The 21,384-nt window shown below is 45.1% G+C and overlaps 1 protein-coding gene across 5 annotated transcripts in view; it reads right to left on the bottom strand.

Annotated features, from left to right (window-relative positions):
- Window positions 1-374: 374 nt before the first annotated feature.
- Window positions 375-21,384, bottom strand: part of ube4b (ubiquitination factor E4B, UFD2 homolog (S. cerevisiae)) — an 87,341-nt gene continuing 66,331 nt past the window's right edge. For all 5 annotated transcript variants that reach the window (XM_038773797.1, XM_038773799.1, XM_038773798.1 and 2 more), the window contains 8 exons: window positions 20,313-20,548; window positions 19,298-19,424; window positions 18,910-19,054; window positions 17,570-17,704; window positions 12,875-13,066; window positions 10,128-10,302; window positions 5,598-5,744; window positions 375-4,288 (listed from right to left, as the gene is read on the bottom strand). In XM_038773797.1, coding sequence (XP_038629725.1) covers window positions 4,218-4,288; window positions 5,598-5,744; window positions 10,128-10,302; window positions 12,875-13,066; window positions 17,570-17,704; window positions 18,910-19,054; window positions 19,298-19,424; window positions 20,313-20,548 — 1,228 coding nt within the window. In that variant the 3' untranslated portion in view covers window positions 375-4,217. The remainder of the gene's footprint in view (window positions 4,289-5,597; window positions 5,745-10,127; window positions 10,303-12,874; window positions 13,067-17,569; window positions 17,705-18,909; window positions 19,055-19,297; window positions 19,425-20,312; window positions 20,549-21,384) is intronic.

Raw genomic sequence — 21,384 nt, 5'->3', positions numbered from 1 at the left:
CATTCAAAAAGCTTTAGTGCACAAGAATCAGTTGTGGGCATCTTTCCTGCATAACTGTAAACATTCTTTGCTGGCTCAAGCTCAAAGTCTGTGAAATGGAGGCAATTTTACAAAAGGAAGATTAAAACCCCAACGGATCCCTCAATAAACTGGAGCAGAACCTGAAAATGAGACACTCGAGACTTAGCAGGTGCTCGTATCCGGAGTGCGAAGATTGTGCCATGTGCAGTTGGTGCTTCGCTAGCCGACAGAACAAAAGGCCAGCAAAAGGCTGTACAACATTGGATCACCCAGCACATCACTAAATTGTGTAAAACATTTGGCTTTAAAAACGGAAAGCCTCCAACTCACTTAAATAGCAGAAGACAATGATACCATTTTGTATTTGGGATGTGTACCACCATTTATTGGAATTCAATTGGGAGCAATCAGAACAGTCTGTAGGAATCACCATTCTGCGCAGGTTTATCATTAAAAACAGTTCTCTGATTATGACAGCATTTATTAGAAAAACAAAGAAAACACAAAAATAACTTTCAGCTTTTCAAAAAAAAAAATCAGAAATTCAAGTACATGCAGCAAGAGGCAATATAACATTACCAAAAATGCAAATTGTACTTGGACAATGTGACTGTTCATTTTCCTCCTTTTCTTGCTGCAGTGCTAGAATTTCCAATTCAACAATACTGGGGTAAGAAGGATACATCTGTATGATCACACTATCGTGGTGTCATAATAATTGGCTAAAGACTTTCAAATGACCTTACGCAACAGATTTGACAATCTCAAATTTAACAAGTTTTAATCCTTTCTAGTCCAGAAAGGTCTCAATTGTCCTTTATGCAAGAAAGTACAGCATTATGGGTGGTAAACTAATTCAGGGTCTGAAAAAGGGGGGGAGGGGGTGGACCCAACAATGTCAGTCAGGAGTCCGAGATCCTCGACATTTGGTCAAAACGCCAATACTGTAAAGTTAGACACTATGGATGGTTGCCAATTTGAATTGCTGTAGCCTTGTCTTGAGAAAGATTCTGGATTAGAAAGAGTCAGCATCCATTTCCTCAAATCGGTCTCATCATATATATATATATATTATATATATTTTTTAAAAAAGTAACAAAAAATGAACTTCAAAGTTTAGGTCAAATTATCAACAGATTGACGTGCTTGTTACATGTCTGAACTGGAAAGGGGTAGACTATGCCTCACATAATGCGCACAATCGCATTATAATCAGTGGCAGCTTTACTGAAGATGCAGCTGTACAGCTCGCACACAGGAGGCGCCATGTTCTTTTTCTGCGTAGCACCTTTCCTGTGTAGTAAAGAGAAAACAATCCAACAATATCTGACATGGCATTGAATGTTGGCTCAAAAGATTAAACAGAAGGGATTCTGAAAAGGATAGAAATGAAAAAAAAAGAAAAAATGCACAAGATTCGCTTATTAAAATATTTAGTCTGAATGCTTTTATTTAATAATCTAGTCCTTATGTATATAACACTGTTGTAGAAAATTTACACACTCGAGTACTGGCATTTTGTTTTTAAATATTCTAGTTGTGGGGATAGGGGCAAATCCAGTAGCTAATAAAGCTTACCTTTTACATTCTAAGTTTTCGACTGTTGACTAACCCTGTTCTTTATGAAGACTTGTATACTGCATGGATACAGTCAAACTAAACCTAGGTATCAGACATTAATGGTTGGAAATACACAGGTCAGTCAGTATCTGTAAAGACAAAACAGGTCAAGTCCCTGGGCTTCAGCAACACCTCAAACACTGGCCTGGTCTTTTCCCTACACAGATATCCTTGTGCATTTCCGCCGTCTTGTTTGTAATAACAGATTTCCAGTTTTGTTTTTTTTTAAATTCAGTCTGGGTATTTGGTGAACTTTGAAATGTACAGGCTCTTTAATATACTTTTCCCCATCGATTTTATAGCAGATATTAATTGTATGATAGCGAGTTGTCAATATCCAGCACTTAACATAACAACATAGTTATTTAATCTAGAATTAGGGCAGAAGTCCTGTAGACATTAATACAGAAGTGGGCTCTGGATCCTAGTTTGCACATGAATTAAGTAGACTGTTGAATGTTAGGAAAATGCCTGTTGGGAGTCTTACAATGAAAACTACCCGATTTTACATCTAGGGGTTTTGAACACTTCCTCAGTTATCTCTTTTGCTCCCTTATTCTATGTTACTGGAATACATTGCATAAAAAGAACATACAGCTGGAGAAGAGTTAAGGATCAGTACAATTTGAAAAACATGCCTAAAAACCAATTTGAAAACTAGGAGCATTGTAAATTTTTACCAAACAATTTACATTGAAATGCTGGAGACCCAAATTTAAAGCAATGAGCTGCATGCAACTAAATTGAAACGGAGAGTTTGAAGGGAAAATTTACTGGAATAATTGCATATTAGAATTGTAGGGATAAGAGCTAGATCTTGACAATTCCGTGGAAAGCTGGAATAAAATCCCAATTGCCTTTGACACTATTTCATATCGTGTATTCCACTTATTGCTGTTTCTGTAATGATTTTGCACAATTATGGATCTTACTGCCAAACAATTACAATCTAAAGGTTGAGGCATTATGTAGCGGTTACCAATCTCATAATCATAACAATTATAGCAACGGTTTGCAATTTGTTTAATACCAGCACAACACTGGTCACAGCATACCTGAGCAACATGTCCAAATACTCAAACCTGGCAAGTGGATTTGCTTTTCCTTTTTACAATCGCTACACTGAAAAGGAAATGGTGACTAGTCCCATTTCATTGCTAACTGGATTCACGCAGCAGAATTGCACAAGTCACAGTACTGCAGTTTACAATGACATCCAGATAATCCAGTGACACCGGATGATTTCTAACCTACGAGAAGCAGAATGGCGGCAGAGTCAATTCTTCTTAAATCGGTGCATTGTTGTGGAATCGCGTGCGATTCATTTATCTGGAAATCACTAATTTGGGATTTTTCTTGAATACTTTATTTAACTTGCAAATAAGGTTTTCCATTATGCAAAATAACTTCACTTGCCTTAACTTGCTGCAATTCAGGACTGTCGAAATAACAAGCTCCGCAGCAAATTACACAATGTAAATGTGCTAAAAATGTACTCAGAAAAGTAGTCAACATACAAGAATTAAAAGCTCAAATTAATGTAACAGGAGTGAATACAACAGGACAGATAGAAAACCGCTTTGGATTTTTATTCACTTGTCAAGTACTCACTGAAGTGGCACCAACTATATACTATTTAAAACATCGATATAAGGCTGAAGGAACTCCTGGCAAACAAGAGTAGCCTCTAGTGTGCAGTAACAATAAAAGGTCCTCTGGGAGAGGAAGGCAATCCAACAGCTGCTGGACTGAAGTCATTCCTTGGGAGGAAATGTCGCTTTTTTAAAAAAATCCTTATTGCAATCAAAATATCCCAATAATGCAGATCGTACTGTGGAAAAGAAAGAGTGGCCCGAGAACATGGTTCGGCAAAAGGAAATGGAGGAAATTCATAACCTCTCTTGCTAGCTATTGAGTTTGCCCGAATGCCTCTGCATCAGGTGTCAGTATTCAGGGGCGGGAGGATAGGCTAGAAACAGAACATAAATTAATGGTAAACAAATAGAATTCAATAGTCTCACCTTTAATCCTGTGAGCCAACCGCGAATGCCTCATAATTAAAACATCAGCTTTTGGGGAAAGGGCCTGTGCATTACTTTGGTTTTGAGGAACATTTAGTGCAGCAAACAAAAACAGTCCCTTTAGCAGCGACTGGTCGCAAGATACAGTAATAACTTCAACCTAAAATACAGACCATCTTCTGTTAATACAGTCATTTAAAAAACATTTGTTTGTTCAGACCCTTTACGTTTCGAAACTGCTGCAAGGCCTCGAGTGCAGCTCCTTAAAACTTGCATTGGTCACGTGTAGCTGTACTGAAAAGGCATTCTAAATTGTACCCAACACCTCTGAACCCTTTCTCCTTTTAGCTGTTTTTGTTCTTTAAATTAGATCTATTTACAGAGACATTAACATTTTTCTAATCTGTTCAGTTCACCCTTTTTAATATCAGTGCAGCAAACGTAGCCTACAAAGCCTCTCACTGTCAAGCAGATTTGCTTTTTGGGTCTTAACAATCTGGTGGTCTACGTTCAGAACTACAAACTTTTCTCATTGTATCCCGCTCGAGTCACACTTCACTGTGAAGAACGATTTGCATGTTGCTTCTCTTTCATCCAGGCATGGATTTTTTCCTTCAGTTCGGGCACTGTAATATAGATAAGGTGGTACAGTCTGAGACTAGAATGTGGAAATAATTTAGCAAGCCTTCAGTTATGTCCTATAAGACAGCCATAAATATCCAGCACAATATTACACAATTCTCAGTTATCTTATCCAGTGTAGCAGTGTAGTTGCACAATCTGTAGTGTCAAATTTTAGTGCATTGTTATCAGCTTTAGGTTGTCATCACCTCTTGGTTTAAAAAAATATTAATTTAGAGTACCCAATTCATTTTTTTTCCAATGAAGGGGCAAATTAGCGTGGCCAATCCACCTACCCTGCACATCTTTAGGTTGTGGGGGCGAAACTCACGCAAACACGGGGAGAATGTGCAAACTCCAGACAGACAGCGACCCAGAATCGGGATCGAACCTGGAACCTCGGCGCCGTGAGGCAGCAGTGTGAACCACTGCGCCGCCGTGCTGCCCCTTTTCCCCTTGTAAGGAAATAAAGCAAATACTCCTAAGTTAACCAGAGCCAACTAGTAATTTTGTCTGTCTTTACTACATGGGTATTGCTGGTATGGTCAGCATTTACTGACCATCTTTAGTTGCCCCGAAGAAGGTGGAGATGCTAAAGACGTGGCAACTTGTGCAGTGGGTGTATCTTGTAGGTTGGATGTACTACAGCGATGGTACATCAGTGGCAGAGGGATAGGCTGCTTTAAACGAGTGGATAGGGTACTGATCAAGCAGACTGATTTGCCCTAGACACTGTCAAGCTTCAAGTGTTGTTGCAGTTGAGAATATTTCATCACCCTCTTGACCTGTGCCCTGTACACACAGTGGAGAAACGTTGTGGAGATACGGACTTTTCTTTCATCCTTGATTTCTGCCGCATAATTAATTGCCAAGATCTGGCAATTGGTACAGTTCAAGATTGGTCTGCCACTTCTAAAGTCAGAAAAGTGCTGCACTTGACTCTATTTTCTCAAAATGAACCTTGAAGGCAGAGGCTTATGATGGGTACAATGTCAGTGCCAGCAGCCCCCTCTCTGCTGACCTTCATAACAAATGCATTGCTGAGCCCGAGTCCATTCTTGTCCTAATCTGATGTCCAAATGTTCACATTTTCCAATAAGGGTTAGTGGTTGCTGTTTAAAGGGGGAACCCTCTGGTTGACTTTACCTCTTTGTAGTATGCAGTCGATTCTACTTGTCCCATTGACATCCCTGCAGACATCAGACCATAGAATAAACCTCAAACTTTCCTGGGCTGTACAGCTCAGCATTTACCTAGTTTGTCACTGCAAGAAACTATTCATTGGCACAGCAGGTTTAAAGTAACATCCCTTACCTGGCTCCAGCATATTCTCTGTCAGATGCTGGCGGTTAAATGGATCTGTTGGTGAATTCAATAAATGTCTCAAAATAATAGAGCGGTCCATTATGGTCCCAGAGGGCAGCTTCACAGGATCATTCATCAGTGTGTCCATCAGTGGATCTGCAACAACGAGGCCTTATGATTCAGTAACTCCAATAGCTTTGCTATTACAATGTTGCAATCAAAATTAATTTATCTAATTATGCACGTGGGAACTCCACATTTTTATTTGGAGCAGCTCAGGGTGTGCTGTGGAATCCACAGTACTGGCAGTAGTAGGATAGCAACGATGAGGAAGGTTCATAAGGCAACACACAACTGACCATGGACAGCATGCTCGTGACATCTGTTGCTAGTAGCATCACCTCTTGTAGAAGACGCAAGAAAATCACTAGTTCTTGTTCACTTGGCAGGACTATTGCCACTTATGTTGTTCAGAAATCAGGCTGATCCGAGCACCAGTAGATGAACAAAAGTAGGCTTAAAAGTGAGCCATTTGTATACTCGCACAATTGGCTTGGGAGACTGGTTATCTGCAAATCAGTTCCCAGAATTTACAGTGCTATATCTAATATCCTTATCCTGGCAACAGTACTGCAGTTTCATAAATAGCTGCAAAGTTTCTCACTAGCTTTGGGACATTTTCCACTGGCTTTCTGGCTTCTGAAGGAACACAGTCTTATACCTCAGATCTACTTTATGCTAGTTTCGGAATCATTTTCAAAGATCTACTTGTATGTTTCAATCCTCTTCATTAATTCCTGAAGGGGTTAAACATCATTGACTGCAATGAAGTTCCTGTGAGGTTGCTGGACCCGCAGTCCACAGCTGCAATGATACTGGACAAGGGGCCTCTTTGGTAGCACACGGGGAAGGCTGTAAGCACATATCATCGCTGTCCAGGTAACAGCCCAGTACTGCAAATGTTACCTGGACTTGACCTCTCCCTGTGTAGCTGGATCCTCAACTTCCTCACCAACAGGCCGCAATCTGTCAGGATAGACAACAGCACCTCCTCCACAATAGTCTTCAACACTGGAGCCCCACAAGGATGTGTACTCAGTCCTCTACTGTACTCCCTATAGACACATACACACGACCGTGTGGCAAGATTTAACTCCAACTCAATCTACAAGTGTGCGGATGATACGACTGTGGTGGGCCATATCTCAAACAACGATGAATCAGACTACGGGAGGGAGATAAATCACCTGTTTGCATGGTGTACCAAAATCAACCTCTCTCTAAATGTTGGAAAGACCAAGGAACTGATCATCGACTTCAGGAAGCGCAGCACGACACGCACTCCCGTCTGCATCAATGGCTCAAAGTGGATGGTCAATAGCTTTAAGTTCCTGGGGGACACCATCACCAACAGTCTGTCCTGGTCCACTCAGATTGATGCAACAGTCAAGAAAGCCCACCAATGTCTCTAATTCCGACAGAAGCTAAAGAAATTTAGCATGTCTGCATCATCTCTCACAAACTTCTACCGATGTGCGTTGAGAGCGCAAAAAACTGCAGACTGTGGTGAACTCAGCCCAACGCATCACACAAACTTGCCACCCCACATTGATTCTGTATACACCTCTCGCTGCCTCAGGAAGGCCAGACAGCATTATCAGAGACCCCTCCCACCCAGGCTTTGCCTTCTTCCAGACCCTTCCATCAGGCAGAAGGTACAGAAGTCTGAAGACCCACACATCCAGACATAGGAACAGCTTCTTCCCCACAGCTACAAGACTCCTCAACGACTCTCCCTCAGACTGATCTGTTCCCTAATAGAACACTATTCACGACGCCCTATGCTGCTGTTGCTCATGTATTTGCTTTGTTTGGCCCCTTGTTCCGCACTGTAACCAATTACTGCTTGTCGATGTACCATCTGTCAATGTTCTCAGTTGATTATTCTTTTGTCTACTGTGTACGTTCCCTCGGCCGCAGAAAAATACTTTTCACTGTACTTCGGTACATGAGACTATAAATCAAATCAAATTAGGCAAGCGCAGATTTTCTGTAATTGGTCTGATACTACTGTGGGAAAGCAATGACTACAAGTTGTGATTGGATATTGATTATCTTCAAATAAATGTACAATTTTGATTGACTGGTGCATGCAAATTTCTTGTAAGGCAAGCTAAGCTGTATTCCTTTGTTCACAGAGCCTGTGGGCCACCTGTTGGCAAACAGGATCCCTTGCTTTAGTTAAATAAAGATCTTAAACTAACACTGTCACCTTGTCGCTCAAGAATGAGGCACACTATATAGTGGAAAAACTCCCCAACACTTCCATATATTTTAGTTGCATCCATTTAACCAAGTACTGCTGACAACATTAGAATACCAACATGAAGGAATGACTAATAGGAATTCAACCCCTTACCAGAGATTGCAGCGTATATGTTGCCCCAGCAGATAAGATGACAATTTTTTCAGTGCCAAAAATAATCTTTAAACCTACACTTGGCATAGAAGCCAATCCTGTTTTTCTGCAAAGAAATGCTACACCCGCAATAGGAGTCAGCCTCAATTTTCAATCTCAAATGTACGTTTTATCACCTTACAAGCCAGTGTACGAGTTCAAACAAGTGATATGGGCAGTGTTGCCAAGATGTGCATACGTTCAAAAGTTCAAGACACAGCCACGCAGTGCATGCGGTGATAGAAGAACAGAGATAGGTTCTCTAGCAAAAATAGATGTACAAAGCTGGATTCGAGCTAAAAGTCGTAACATGTGTTAACTCTCAAAACACTGTGCTGCAGTGTTGGTGAAAGATTGGTATGAGAAAGAGGAGTAATCTGCCCTTGGGAAGGACGCCCAAGGTGAGCCATGAGAACAGGGACTAGCCACTGGTCTGACCTTGAGAAGTATGTATCGGAATGGGGCCTCTAAAATTTTCAGAATGGTTACAGTTCTTGCCAGAAATACAATGCGTATACACAGTTAATCAAACAGGGCGCAGAAAAGATGTCAGAGCAACTAGTTGGTGTAGCTGTTTCAGGGCATAAAAATGTCTCGTGACCAAGACTACTTCAGAAGACCAAGATTTCTCAGACTACCAAAAGACATCAAATGCCAAAATTACTTTGCATCAGATTAAGACAATGAATTTGACTGCTTTTACAAGTGTTTTGATGGTGGTTACGGTATCTTGTAGAATTAATTCATCCAATATAATATGCCACATTGATTTAATTTGAATTACTAGCGAGATATTTTTCTCTTATTTTAAAGTGGCAGTCACCAGGGGCTGGTTTAGCACACTGGGCTAAATAGCTGGCTTGTAATGCAGAACAAGGCAGCAGCCGGGTTCAATTCCTGTACTGGCCTCCCTGAACAGGTGCCGGAATGTGGCGACTAGGGGCTTTTCACAGTAACTTCATTGAAGCCTATTTGTGACAATAAGTGATTATTATTACCTACACCAGCACTTCACATTTCATACTTGGTGCACAAGTCGATCCTTGTTTTTGAAAAGATTTTGAGGCTTCAATGGTCAAGTTACATGCCACAATCTATGATAGTTAAAAGGAAGACTCAAATTAATAACGTTTACAGTTAAGGGGTGAATTACTTTTGGTACTTAAGTCATCAATCCAGAAATGACTCAAAATCAATTGTTTATGTCAATACCATCCACTCTCACTGGGTAATGCTGGAGAACTTTTGTTTTTTTTTAATATTAAAAAGAGCCATTTATACTCAATGCCCCGGCCAATGATGGAAAGCATGCCATATGCCCTCTTGACTACCTTCTCCACCTGTGTTTCCCCTTTCAGTGACCTGTGGACCTGTACACCTAGATCTCGGATTGTCAATACTCTCGAGGGTGCTGCCATTCGTGGTAATTGCAAGCAATTGCGGTGTAAGAAGGTGTGCACCATTTTGCCATGTTTTCATAGTTTTATCCTGTTTATCCCTTGGTCTTGGTTTGGGATTATGAAAGCATCAGGTTACATTGAATGAATCTATCAAGCCAGTTATACTGGTGTTCTCCTGTCCCCCTCTGTATTCACGTATGTGGCGTCTTTTTTGCTTGCTGGGCTGTATTTTGTGTCTTTTATTAAAATGTAAACTTTAATTAATATACTTTTTTTTAAAAAAGAATGAATGAACTTTAATTAATTTGTAAATGTTGGATCAGAAACTCCTATCTATATGTATTAATTTGTGACAATGCTACTCATGACCATGTATTGTGTTCAGTGGTCTTCAGTTTCTCTCCATCCTTTATCGGTTACCAACTAAGGTATTAAAGTCTTACAGATATCTTAAAGAAACCTGTCCTGCTTGCGATATATTATAGAGTAAATTTTTAAGTATTAGGTAGATTAATAAAGGAACAGGTGTTTCAAATAAATATATAGTCTCGCCCTGAATAATTGCCCCAAACCTTTCCCAGTTTATATGATGCCAGATTTTGCACAAAGATTCCGGAGTTGTTTATTCTGTACATCTTCCATTCTAATTCAGCATTAGAGCTTTTCCCCAAACTCACTAACCTCGGAATTCATCTGGTGCATCCCCATAGTCAATTTCTGCACGGGCGTTCTTTGTGACAATTTCTTCCACCTTTTCTGCCAGAAGTCTAAATTTTTCAATAGCTATCGTTGATTTAATTCCTGCTTTTCGCATCTTTGAAATGACTTCATCAAATAATTCTTTACTGTACGATCGCTGTTCCAAAAGAAAAATCATTAGGATATTGAAGATAAATAAGGACATAGTTATGGTGCCTTATTACACAAATCACCGGCACACACTTGCAGTGTACGGAAATATGGATTTATACATGATCATTTCCAAACACAAAAGATTTTACTACGGGGCAAAGTGATGACCAACAGGATGTTAGAATGCAAGTTTACACTTATTAATTCGAACACGGCATTTAAAAAAAAAATTTGGAGTAGCCCATTAATTTTTTCCAATTAAGGGGCAATTTAGCGTTGCGAATCCACCTAACCTGCACATCTTTGGGGTGAAACACACACATACACGGGGAGGATGTGCAAACTCCACACGGACAGTGACCCAGAGCCTGAATCAAACTCAGGTCCTCAGCGCCATGAGGCTGCAGGGCTAACCCACTGCGCCACCGTGCTGCCCTGAACACCACATTTTCAGGAGGAACTTAGGCCAAGCTATAAAAAAAACAAGTACTCCCAATGTTTCTGCATACTTTCTTGTGTATACCTCAGCACTGGTGGAGCACACACTCATTGGGGTCCCAGCCATTCTCTCGCAAGCAGATCATGAAACATATTGCAATGGGGTGGATTAGGGGTAAAGGTGTGTAACAGAGGGTTTGAAAGAACTCATTCTGTCTATGCTCAAAATGCAAAATACACTATACCTGCCTATTGTACATCCACGAGTTCCCAGCACAACTTAAAGCCTTAATGTTTAAAACAGGAAGCCACTTATATCAACCACAAAGTGAAAACTAATTTGCATGAACCTCAATTTGAAAGTTGTCGGGTTTAGTGCCTTGGGTGCCCAGTTTGTCGAGGGTGAGGGCAATTGAAGGCCATTGTTTGATCGGAAACAAGCCAATGATAGAGTCACAGAAGCAACCCGATATCTTTGAAACAGCTGTTCAATTTAGTCCCACACCCCACTTCCTTCCCCAAGCACAGAAATAAGAGTGAACCACGGGGCCCATCAAGCCCTTTCCTGCCCACTCAACATATCCCTTAATTTCCTAAGACACCAAAAAAATCTTCCTGGCCCAGGGTTAAATATATTTAGAAATGGAACACCCTCAACCCTCCTGGGGTGGATAATTCCAAATTCACAGCCCGTCAAATGAAGAGACTTTTTCCTAAATGATTGGCCCCTTATCCCGAGTCTGTGCTCCCCATGTTTCAGATTCCCCAGCTAGGGGAAACATTTCAGTATATTCCCTGCCAAGCCCCTTCAGAATCCTCTATTTTTCAGTGAGATCACCTCTCATGCTGCTAAATTTCAGAGAATATGAACCTAATTTACACTGCCTGTCATCATAGGACAACCCCCTCATTCCCAGGGTACAATTTAGTGAAGCTCTCCTGCACCACTTCCAACGCAAGTACATCAATCTTTAAATATGAAGACAACTGCACACAGCATTCCACGTGTGACCTCATCAAAACCCTGTCAAATGTAACAAGTCAGAGTCCTACAGTGCAGAATAAGGCCATCGGCCCAGCGAGTCTGCATCGGCCCTTGGAAAGAGCACCCTACTTCGAACCCCCCCCCCATAACCCAGTAACCTTACCTAACCTTTTGGACACTATGGGGCAATTTATCATGGCCAATCCACCTAACCTGCACATCTTTGGACTGTGGGAGGAAATCGGAGCACCTGGAGGAAACCCACACTGACACGGGGAAAATGTGCAGACTCTGCACAGAGAGTGACCTATCAAACCTGGGACCCTGGCGCTGTGAATCAACTGTGCTAACCACTGTGCTACCGTGCTGCCCATACTAACCATTAATCCCTTGTCTAAGCACCAACCCCCCTCCCTCCCCAAGGCTCTCCGAACATCAACATTTACGTTTCATGAGCCTTCCAAAAAAATAATTTTCTTTTCCATTCCTTTGACTAAGGCGAATAACCTCTCAATCTGCAAATCGATCCTGGTCACATACATCAATTGTCTTCGGAAAGTTCCCACGGAATCTGATTCTATCCCCCTTTCAGGTAGTGCATTCCAAGTCTAAGTGTGGCTGATGTTGCAGTGCAGATGCCAGCGGTCGAAGACACGTGCTGGAAGCCGACAGGTTCACACTCTCTCTCTGAGGGGCTTTTTAAAATCGGTCACTGACCTGCCCAGATTACCTGAAGTTGGCGGTACAGCTGCCGATTCCCCCCCCCAGCCTGGGTCGAGACTCACCGCTTACAGTAATACTTTGAAATATTTTCACTGTGGCGTTATGCATTTAGAGATCCTCCCAGACAACTGGAGATGAATACTGTACCCACAATGTCAGCAACTTGAGTTTCAGATGTGAGAAATAGCTGCGGAATTGATAAATCTACCCACTGGGAGCTGCGGATAGGATCTGAAACCATGTGCATTCAATAATCCTTTTAAAACTGCACTTCTAGGTGACACACATGATGCCAAGGTACAGTTATACTCTGAAACACGACAGAAATCCGGTTACACAATTTCATTCGGAGGCATGCAGACAACACCTGTTAGAAGCTGCTCAAAAATGGATACAGGAAGTTGAGCGTTCAGGAGTGATGGACACAAACCTGGTCATCCGCAATGGCCTTTGCAAACCGGGGACAGTCTAAATGCAGGTAAATGTCAGTCAGCTGATCCAAAAGTTTCTTTGGTTCGAAGCCGTATTTTTCTGGGTTTTCTACCTTCAGGTCCCGGCACTTCGGCCCACACAGTTGCTGCAAGTTGAAGTTTAACATGGCAGCCAAACGGGGGCCGAGTTCCTGCAACAAGTACGGGAGAAATTCAGCAGCATGTTACTGAAACATTGCCTTTTAAAGCTTTACCAACCAATAGACTCCAATTAAGTTTTTTTTTCCAACTTTCAGAGATTTTCTGAACATTTTCCACTTTCAGCCAAGAGCACGAGAAAACAGCGAACAGGAGAGAAGATGAGAAAAGCAAGATAGCAACACTCTACAGTAAGTACATTACACTTTGTGATCACCTTGCACAGTAAATTACATTCTGGTGGAGACAGCTGCCTCCTTTCACTCCCAACTACAAGTCTCTTTGCTACCATGGTCAGCTAATTTCCATAATGTTATCCCCTGAAAACACATGGGAGTAAATTGCGTTAAACGTTCAGTCTACCAGGAAAGCAGTCACTACAGACGGAACTTTCCATTCCAGACCCAAGTCCTGTGGCAGAGGCAGGAACATGGGAGCTGGGGGGGTTCGAACATATCGCATAACAAGGCGGGCTGGGTGTCACACACCCTGCCATTGTATCCTGCTGTCATATTTAAAAAACACCTGGTCCCAATCCCACCGCTGGAGGAAGAGACAGTCCGCCAATCAAAGACAGCTCAGCCCCCGAATAAAGTGACATTTCCCTCAAAGTGTTGCTCAATGCAGTGGAGGCCAGGAGGGGCATCCTCTACCAAAGGATTAAGAGAGGAGGCCGAATCGCCTGACCAGCTCTGCACGGGAAGGAGTCGCCGCCAAGGCGGTCAGTGTCCAGGACGGCGTCGCCGCCAAGGTGGTCAGTGCCCAGGACAGCATCGCCGCCAAAGCGGTCAGTACCCAGGACGGCGTCGCCGCCAAGGTGGTCAGTGCCCAGGACGGAGTCGCCACCAAGGTGGTCAGTGTCCAGGAAGGAGTCGCCGCCAAGGCGGTCAGTGCCCATGACGTCGCCACCAAGGCGGTCAGTGCCCAGGACGGAGTCGCCGCCAAGGGGTCAGTGCCCAGGACGGAGTCGCCACCAAGGCGGTCAGTGCCCAGGAAGGAGTCGCCGCCAAGGCGGTCAGTGCCCAGGACGGCGTCGCCGCCAAGGCGGTCAGTACCCAGGACGGCGTCGCCGCCAAGGTGGTCAGTGTCCAGGACGGCGTCGCCGCCAAGGCGGTCAGTGTCCAGGACGGCGTCGCCGCCAAGGCGGTCAGTGCCCAGGAAGGAGTCACCGCCAAGGTGGTCAGTGTCCAGGACGGTGTCGCCTCCAAGGTGGTCAGTGCCCAGGACGGCGTCGCCGCCAAGGCGGTCAGTGCCCAGGAAGGAGTCGCCGCCAAGGCAGTCAGTGCCCATGACGGCGTCGCCGCCAAGGTGGTCAGTGCCCAGGACGGAGTCGCCGCCAAGGTGGTCAGTGCCCAGGAAGGAGTCGCCGCCAAGGTGGTCAGTGTCCAGGACGGTGTCGCCGCCAAGGCGGTCAGTGCCCAGGAAGGAGTCGCCGCCAAGGCGGTCAGTGCCCAGGACGGAGTCGCCGCCAAGGCGGTCAGTGCCCATGACGTCGCCACCAAGGCGGTCAGTGTCCAGGACGGTGTCGCCGCCAAGGCGGTCAGTGCCCATGACGTCGCCACCAAGGTGGTTAGTGTCCAGGACGGCGTCGCCGCCAAGGCGGTCAGTGCCCAGGAAGTAGTCGCCGCCAAAGTGGTCAGTGCCCAGGACGGTGTCGCCGCCAAGGCGGTCAGTGCCCAGGAAGTAGTCGCCGCCAAGGTGGTCAGTGTCCAGGACGGCGTCGCCGCCAAGGTGGTCAGTGCCCAGGAAGGTGTCGCCGCCAAGGCGGTCAGTGTCCAGGACGGCGTTGCCGCCAAGGTGGTCAGTGCCCAGGAAGGAGTCGCCGCCAAGGCGGTCAGTACCCAGGACGACGTCGCCGCCAAGGCGGTCAGTGCCCAGGAAGGAGTCGCCGCCAAGGCGGTCAGTGTCCAGGACGGCTCGCCGCCAAGGCGGTCAGTGCCCATGACGTCGCCGCCAAGGCGGTCAGTGCCCATGACGTCGCCGCCAAGGCGGTCAGTGCCCATGACGTCGCCTCCAAGGCGGTCAGTGCCCATGACGGTGTCGCCGCCAAGGCGGTCAGTGCCCATGACGTCGCCGCCAAGGTGGTCAGTGCCCAGGACGGCGTCGCCGCCAAGGCGGTCAGTGTCCAGGACGGCGTCGCCGCCAAGGCGGTCAGTGCCCATGACGGCGTTGCCGCCAAGGCGGTCAGTGCCCAGGACGGCGTTGCCGCCAAGGCGGTCAGTGCCCAGGACGGCGTCGCCGCCAAGGCGGTCAGTGCCCAGGACGACGTCGCCGCCAAGGTGGTCAGTGTCCAGGAAGGAGTCACCGCCAAGGCGGTCAGTACCCAGGACGGCGTCGCCGCCAAGGCGGTCAGTGCCCAGGACAGCGTCGCCGCCAAGGCGGTCAGTGCCCAGGACGGTGTCGCCGCCAAGGCGGTCAGTACCCAGGACGGTGTCGCCGCCAAGGCGGTCAGTGCCCAGGACGGTGTCGCCGCCAAGGCGGTCAGTGCCCAGGACAGCGTCGCCGCCAAGGCGGTCAGTGTCCAGGACAGCGTCGCCGCCAAGGCGGTCAGTACCCAGGGTCTCCATCAAAGGACTGCCCTGAAATGCCACAAATGGGTGAATTCTCACATCCACAGCACCAGGGTAAACGAACCCTCAACTGCTCCCACGCACCTCACTGAATGGCAGAGTGCACCATCTGTGCGGCCCATGCATAAGAGAGCTCCTCAACATGATGTGATGCACCATATGGAAAGGCCGCTGTGGGTCCCTCCCAGCAAGCACCACTAATGACAAGCCTCTGTGAGCCTCATCTTTCTATGGGTATGGGATCACCACTCTAGCGCTTCTGCTCCAGAACCGTTGTGCACCATCTGCAGTGCATCGGTAACATGGCACAGGGGGTTATTTGTTTAGACTGGGTGAGAAAGATACCCAAAACTCAACTGTTCTCAACCCCATCTGTCCTTTTTGCACAGGAAAGGTTGAGGCACTGCAGGAGAGACAAGAGATGAGAGGTGGCCAACCTAACTTCAACAACCTCACGGACTCCAAGGATCGGGCAGTCCACAGGGCAGGGGAGGAACCAGACTGAGTCTGTGGAGATGGAGATGTCAGCAGACAACAATGTAAAGGAGGAAACAGATAGATTTCAAGATACTAAATGTGTCAAGGGACATAGGGAGAGCGCAGGAACATGGTATTGAAATGAAGAATCAGCCATGGTCAAATGGAATAACGGTGCAGGTTCCAGGGGCCTAATGCCCTAATGCTGCTTCCATTTTCGATGTTTCTGTCCAGTAAGGATCCATAATATAGTTACATAGAAATCCAAGGGTCAAGTATTCCTCCATGTTGGTGGCAGCTCGTGCAGCCACTCACTCTCTCATTACAGGTGGTGGCAGAACAAAGGAAGAGGATGAAGCCCTGTCCAGCAATTCTTCCAGCAGAGAACCGAAGGCATTGGGGAAGGGGAAGCAAGTGCACCTGTAGAGGTGTCACAGCAGTCACCTGCACCCTTCACCAGCACAGTGGTACACACCTTGGTGGGTACTTGACCCATTTGGTGATACATTCTGGGGGTCACTGTACAGTCATTTTCACAACAGAAGGCAGTCAACCCCACCAGCACCTGGGGGGACAATGGGGAAGAGGCATCTGCGACAGCAAAATCTGATGACAAGACTGAGGGATGCACCATCTATTAGATGCTGGGAAAGCTGCAAGAGGAGGGGAAACATCAGACAGAGGTGTTGGAGGAACTAGAGTGGCACATGTGGCAGAAGACTTTGCCCCCTGCTGGCTGAAATGGTGCCGATGTGTGCGTGCATCATGGTCCACATGGGGAGGGTGGCAAATGCAATGAGGAACCTAGTCCAGTTTCTACCAGAGATGCACACAGACCTGCACTCCATCATTGTAGCCATGGGCTTTTACAGTGGCTATGTGGAAGAGGGACAGGACACCTTTACCTCCCTCCAGGTGACCCCCCTCCTCAAAACATCAGAGGGAGAACCTCAAGCAGCCACAGGAGGACCACCGGCTGTTGGACATCTGGACCTCCACTCGGACGTCTGTGAGGGTGTCTCACCCTTCAGAATCCCGCTTTCCTATGACCCCTTCAGCTTCATCCCCCTGGCTGCAGAGGGAGCAGCTGCCCCACAGAAGAACAGCAAAAGCCAGAGCCCTTGGGTCTCCAGAGAACAACCAAGGCCACCCTAGATAACAGAGCAAACTGGTCAACAGGCTTCCTTCAAACCTGGGGGGGGGGGGGGGGGGGGGGGGGGGGGGGGGGAGGGGGGGGGGGGGGGGTCCCTCACCTTTCCGTCAAATCCGCAATCTGAAGTTCACACACACAAATACACATGCACACACACACTTAAAAATGGAGCTTCAAACACTGTACAATTGTTTGCCTCTAGCAAAGCAAATCTGTCCTGCCATAGAGAGTGAAATGCAATAAGTATAGAAAGCAATGACAAGGCCAATGGGAAAGAATTGGTCAGATTTACTCACAGGTCTAAGGAAAGGTTTTTGCACTTGTTTGGTGAGGTAATGGAACATGTCCACTGTTTCAGCACCAAGGGCAAGGTACGATCTGGAGACACGCTCATCCTGGGTCAGCTGTGATTGTCGACTCTGCTGCTGATCCTGTCAAAATAAAAGACTATAATTTTGAGACACCTTCTGGATTTAGGCAGCGGAATTTGTTTTCTATCAAGTACAGAATAAGTATTTCAAAAGCCTCAAGGTGAATACGGATTGAACCAATAATAATAATAATCTTTGGCACAGGGCTAAATAGCTGGCTTGTAAAGCAAACCAAGACAGGCCAGCAGCGTGGGTTCAATTCCCGTACCAGCCTCCCCGAACAGGCACCGGAATGTGGCGACTAGGGGCTTTTCACAACAACTTCATTTGAAGCCTACCTGTGACAATAAGTGATTTTCATTTCATTTCAGGTAGGCTTACATTAACACTGCAATGAAGTTACTGTGGAAAGCCCCTAGTCACCACACTCCGGCGCCCGTTCGAAAGGATTCAGAATGTCCAATTCACCTAATAAGCACGTCTTTCGGGACTTGTGGAAGGAAACCGGTGCACCCAGAGGAAACTCGCGCAGACATAGGGAGAACGTGCAGACTCTGCATGGACAGTGACCCAAGCCGGGAATCGAACCCTGATCCCTGGCGCTGTGAAGCAACAGTGCTAACCACTGCGCTGCCTTGCGGTCCATTACCTACAGGACCTCCCCAGATTTCTTCAAAGAATTAGCTTCTAATTTTTATACCAGCTCATTAAGAGGGATGCAAAAAGGAAGCCAAGAAAAACTGGTTTATGCCTTTAGCTGCTCCTGGGCAGAAACAACACATGAAAATGGTGGAGAGACACAGGATCAATTTTACTGCCCAAAAACCTAGCCCCATTAGCTCGACATAGATTCCTTGTGTCATGGCACAGCAATCTTAGAGGAGTAAAGATTTAGTTTAGTTCTCAAAAGCATTTCAGACTTTATAAATATTTAGAACTGTAGATTAAGAGTATTTAATTAGGAAACAGACCATCCGTCTTATACGCACACGCTGGGACATGTTAATCACCCAAGTATCTGGTTCAAGTATCCAAAAAACGGAAACAAAAAAATTAATGGTTTATTTCTTTAAGAAATGGTTTCACAAATTATTATGGGCAACCAGATGTTCAAATCTAAAATGCAATACAACATTCCCATATTTCAAAATACTGCCTTCAGGCATCCAAAATTAAATATGGCTTTTGTCTCCACTTTCTTTAACCATTATTCTCAATCTAATGCCATAAAATATTCTTAAAAACAAAACAAGGAACACACTTACCCTGGGCAATGAGTCCCACCGCTCTTTGTTCTTCATTTCTTCTTGTACCTCATGGATGCGTTTGAGAGAATCCAGACTTTCATCCAACAGGTATGTTGTGTCATTTATTAACATATTGATGTAACGGACAAATTGCTTTCCCGAGCTAAAAAAATAAAACATACGCAGTGTAACTGTAGGATAAAGCAGGCCATGAGAGCTGCAAGTTGGCAAAGTAAATCAAATCTAACAAGCAGGTTTTGTGAATGTAACCACAAATAATTGGCCATATGTTTAGGCAGCTGGTGGTCACTATGAATTCATGGCTCTAATCTCTTTCCACCCTCACTCTCCTACCTACCAACACACAAAACCAGATTGATTTCTTAATTAAATTGCATCAACTTACTTAAACTCTTCCATGAAGGTGCCTTGATGTGCCACGTTCTGCCAAAGGCTCTTAAAGATTGTGCTGATGTGGTAACGGATAGTAAATTTGTCATAGAATTCACTTGTTGCTCCAGTATGTTCGACATCTGAGAAACAAATTAACAGCGCATTTTAAATCGCTGCTTCCAAAATACTGAAACTCAGCATCAGGCTTAATGTCTTAAACAAAAATATTGCCTGTCACATTTACACTACAACACCAATGTCATTAAGAGAGCTCCGAGGATCACCAATCACTCCAATTTAGTCAGGTTATCCAATAATATAACAAAGTGGCTAAAATGCTGTGCTACCTTCCTGAGGGCAACACTGTGATGATATCAGTGGCCTCTATTACCTTCACTATCCATAGAAAATGTTGACGTGTGGCTACCGTACGAGGACAGATGCCCCTTTCAGCCAAACAGACCCACAACATAGTACCCAGATTCATAAAGGATGGTCACTCGGTTGAGGTACTAGCGATTAGTCAGCACCCAAGGAACTAGATCACAGTACAAGTCCATGTCTTCAGCAAAGGAATTGAGGGAGATTTAAAAAGCCAAAATGAACTTCCAATTCCTTTGCAATGGGATCAGCTTTCGCTATAAAATTGAAGTTCTCCATTAATTTTCCAGAACACAGTTATTTAATCTTTAGCTTAAACATCCAATTTCTCTTCATAAAGCCTCAGGTCCTGCAGTCTATTTTAGTAATTAAGAGGGAAAAAAAAACATCTGCTGCTTGGAGTGAAATGCTGACTCACATGTTTATATGCTGATCTAAGGCTGGTGGTTCTACTTCCCCAATAAACAAAGCTATGAGATTTCACAGAACCACGAGAGTAAATGTTTCCTGAAAGTGTCTTCGGGGAGTCTCCCATGTAACTTGCAAGAACCTTTCTTAGCTCATCTAACCAAAGTAACCCCATTGCACATCAACCAAATGATAAGATTGTCATCTTGATAGTCGAGTTAAATGGGAAAATAGCATACCTGTGTAAAATTTCATTAATGCAGGCACCAGTTGTTTAGTGGCCAGTGGATGGTTCTCCATTATTTCATAGAATTTCTGTGTTCGAGGCTGGACTGATGGATTTGTCACAAACATGACTTCTACCAGCTTGGCAATCAAGTAAGGATTTCGGATATAGTTCTGACTACAGATAAATACAACTAGGAAGGTGACAACGTCCTGAGTACAAGGCTCATATAAAACCTGAGGGGAATATCTGCAGAAGAATAAATGGTAATTAATCAATCAATTGACAAAGCATGCGCGAGACAGAATGGCCAATATACTGCAATTTAATAGTATTCTACAAAGATTAAACTTTAAACTTGCACCCAGTACTTGCCAAGAGCAAATTTCTTTTTAAATCTTTTCACCCTGCAGCACAAAGCAAGCATCCAGAAAGTGCAGAGAATGGGTCATTTATGCTACTGTTGTTCATGGCCACTTGTAATCTCACCAATAAATCAGTTGAAGGCCAATGGGAATATGGTGGCACTACACTGGTGTGGCAGTTTTTTTTTTAAATTTAGATTACCCAATTATTTTTTCCAATTAAGGGGCAATTTAGCGTGTCCAATCCACCTACTCTGCACATCTTTGGGTTGTGGGGGCGAAACCCACGCAGACACGGAGAGAATGTGCAAACTCCACACGGACAGTGACCCAGAGCCGGGATCGAACCTGGGACCCCGGCGCCGTGAGGCGGTTGTGCTAACCACTAGGCCACCGTGCTGCCCTTCTGGTGTGGCAGTTAACCCACAAGTCAAAGTAGTTTCAGAAAGAACCATGTATTGTGCTGAATTTGCCACGGTGGCAGCAAGCATGACAAATTCCAAAAAATCCCTACAGTGCAGGAGGTGGCCATTTGGCCCATCGGGTCTACACTGACCCTCCGAAAGAGAACTCTACCCAAGTCCACTCCGCTGCCCATCCCAATCCATCCGCTTAAGCCTGTACATCCCTGGACAATAGGGGGCAATTTAGCACTGCCAATCCATCCAACCTGCACATCTTTGGACTGTGGGAGGAGGCCGCAGGAAGAAACCGACGCAG

Source organism: Scyliorhinus canicula, chromosome 16 (assembly GCF_902713615.1).
Source record: "Scyliorhinus canicula chromosome 16, sScyCan1.1, whole genome shotgun sequence".
NCBI classification, from domain to species: Eukaryota; Metazoa; Chordata; class Chondrichthyes; order Carcharhiniformes; family Scyliorhinidae; genus Scyliorhinus; species Scyliorhinus canicula.
Note: the sequence above shows the minus strand (reverse complement) of the source record. Positions and strands in the feature narration are given on the sequence as shown.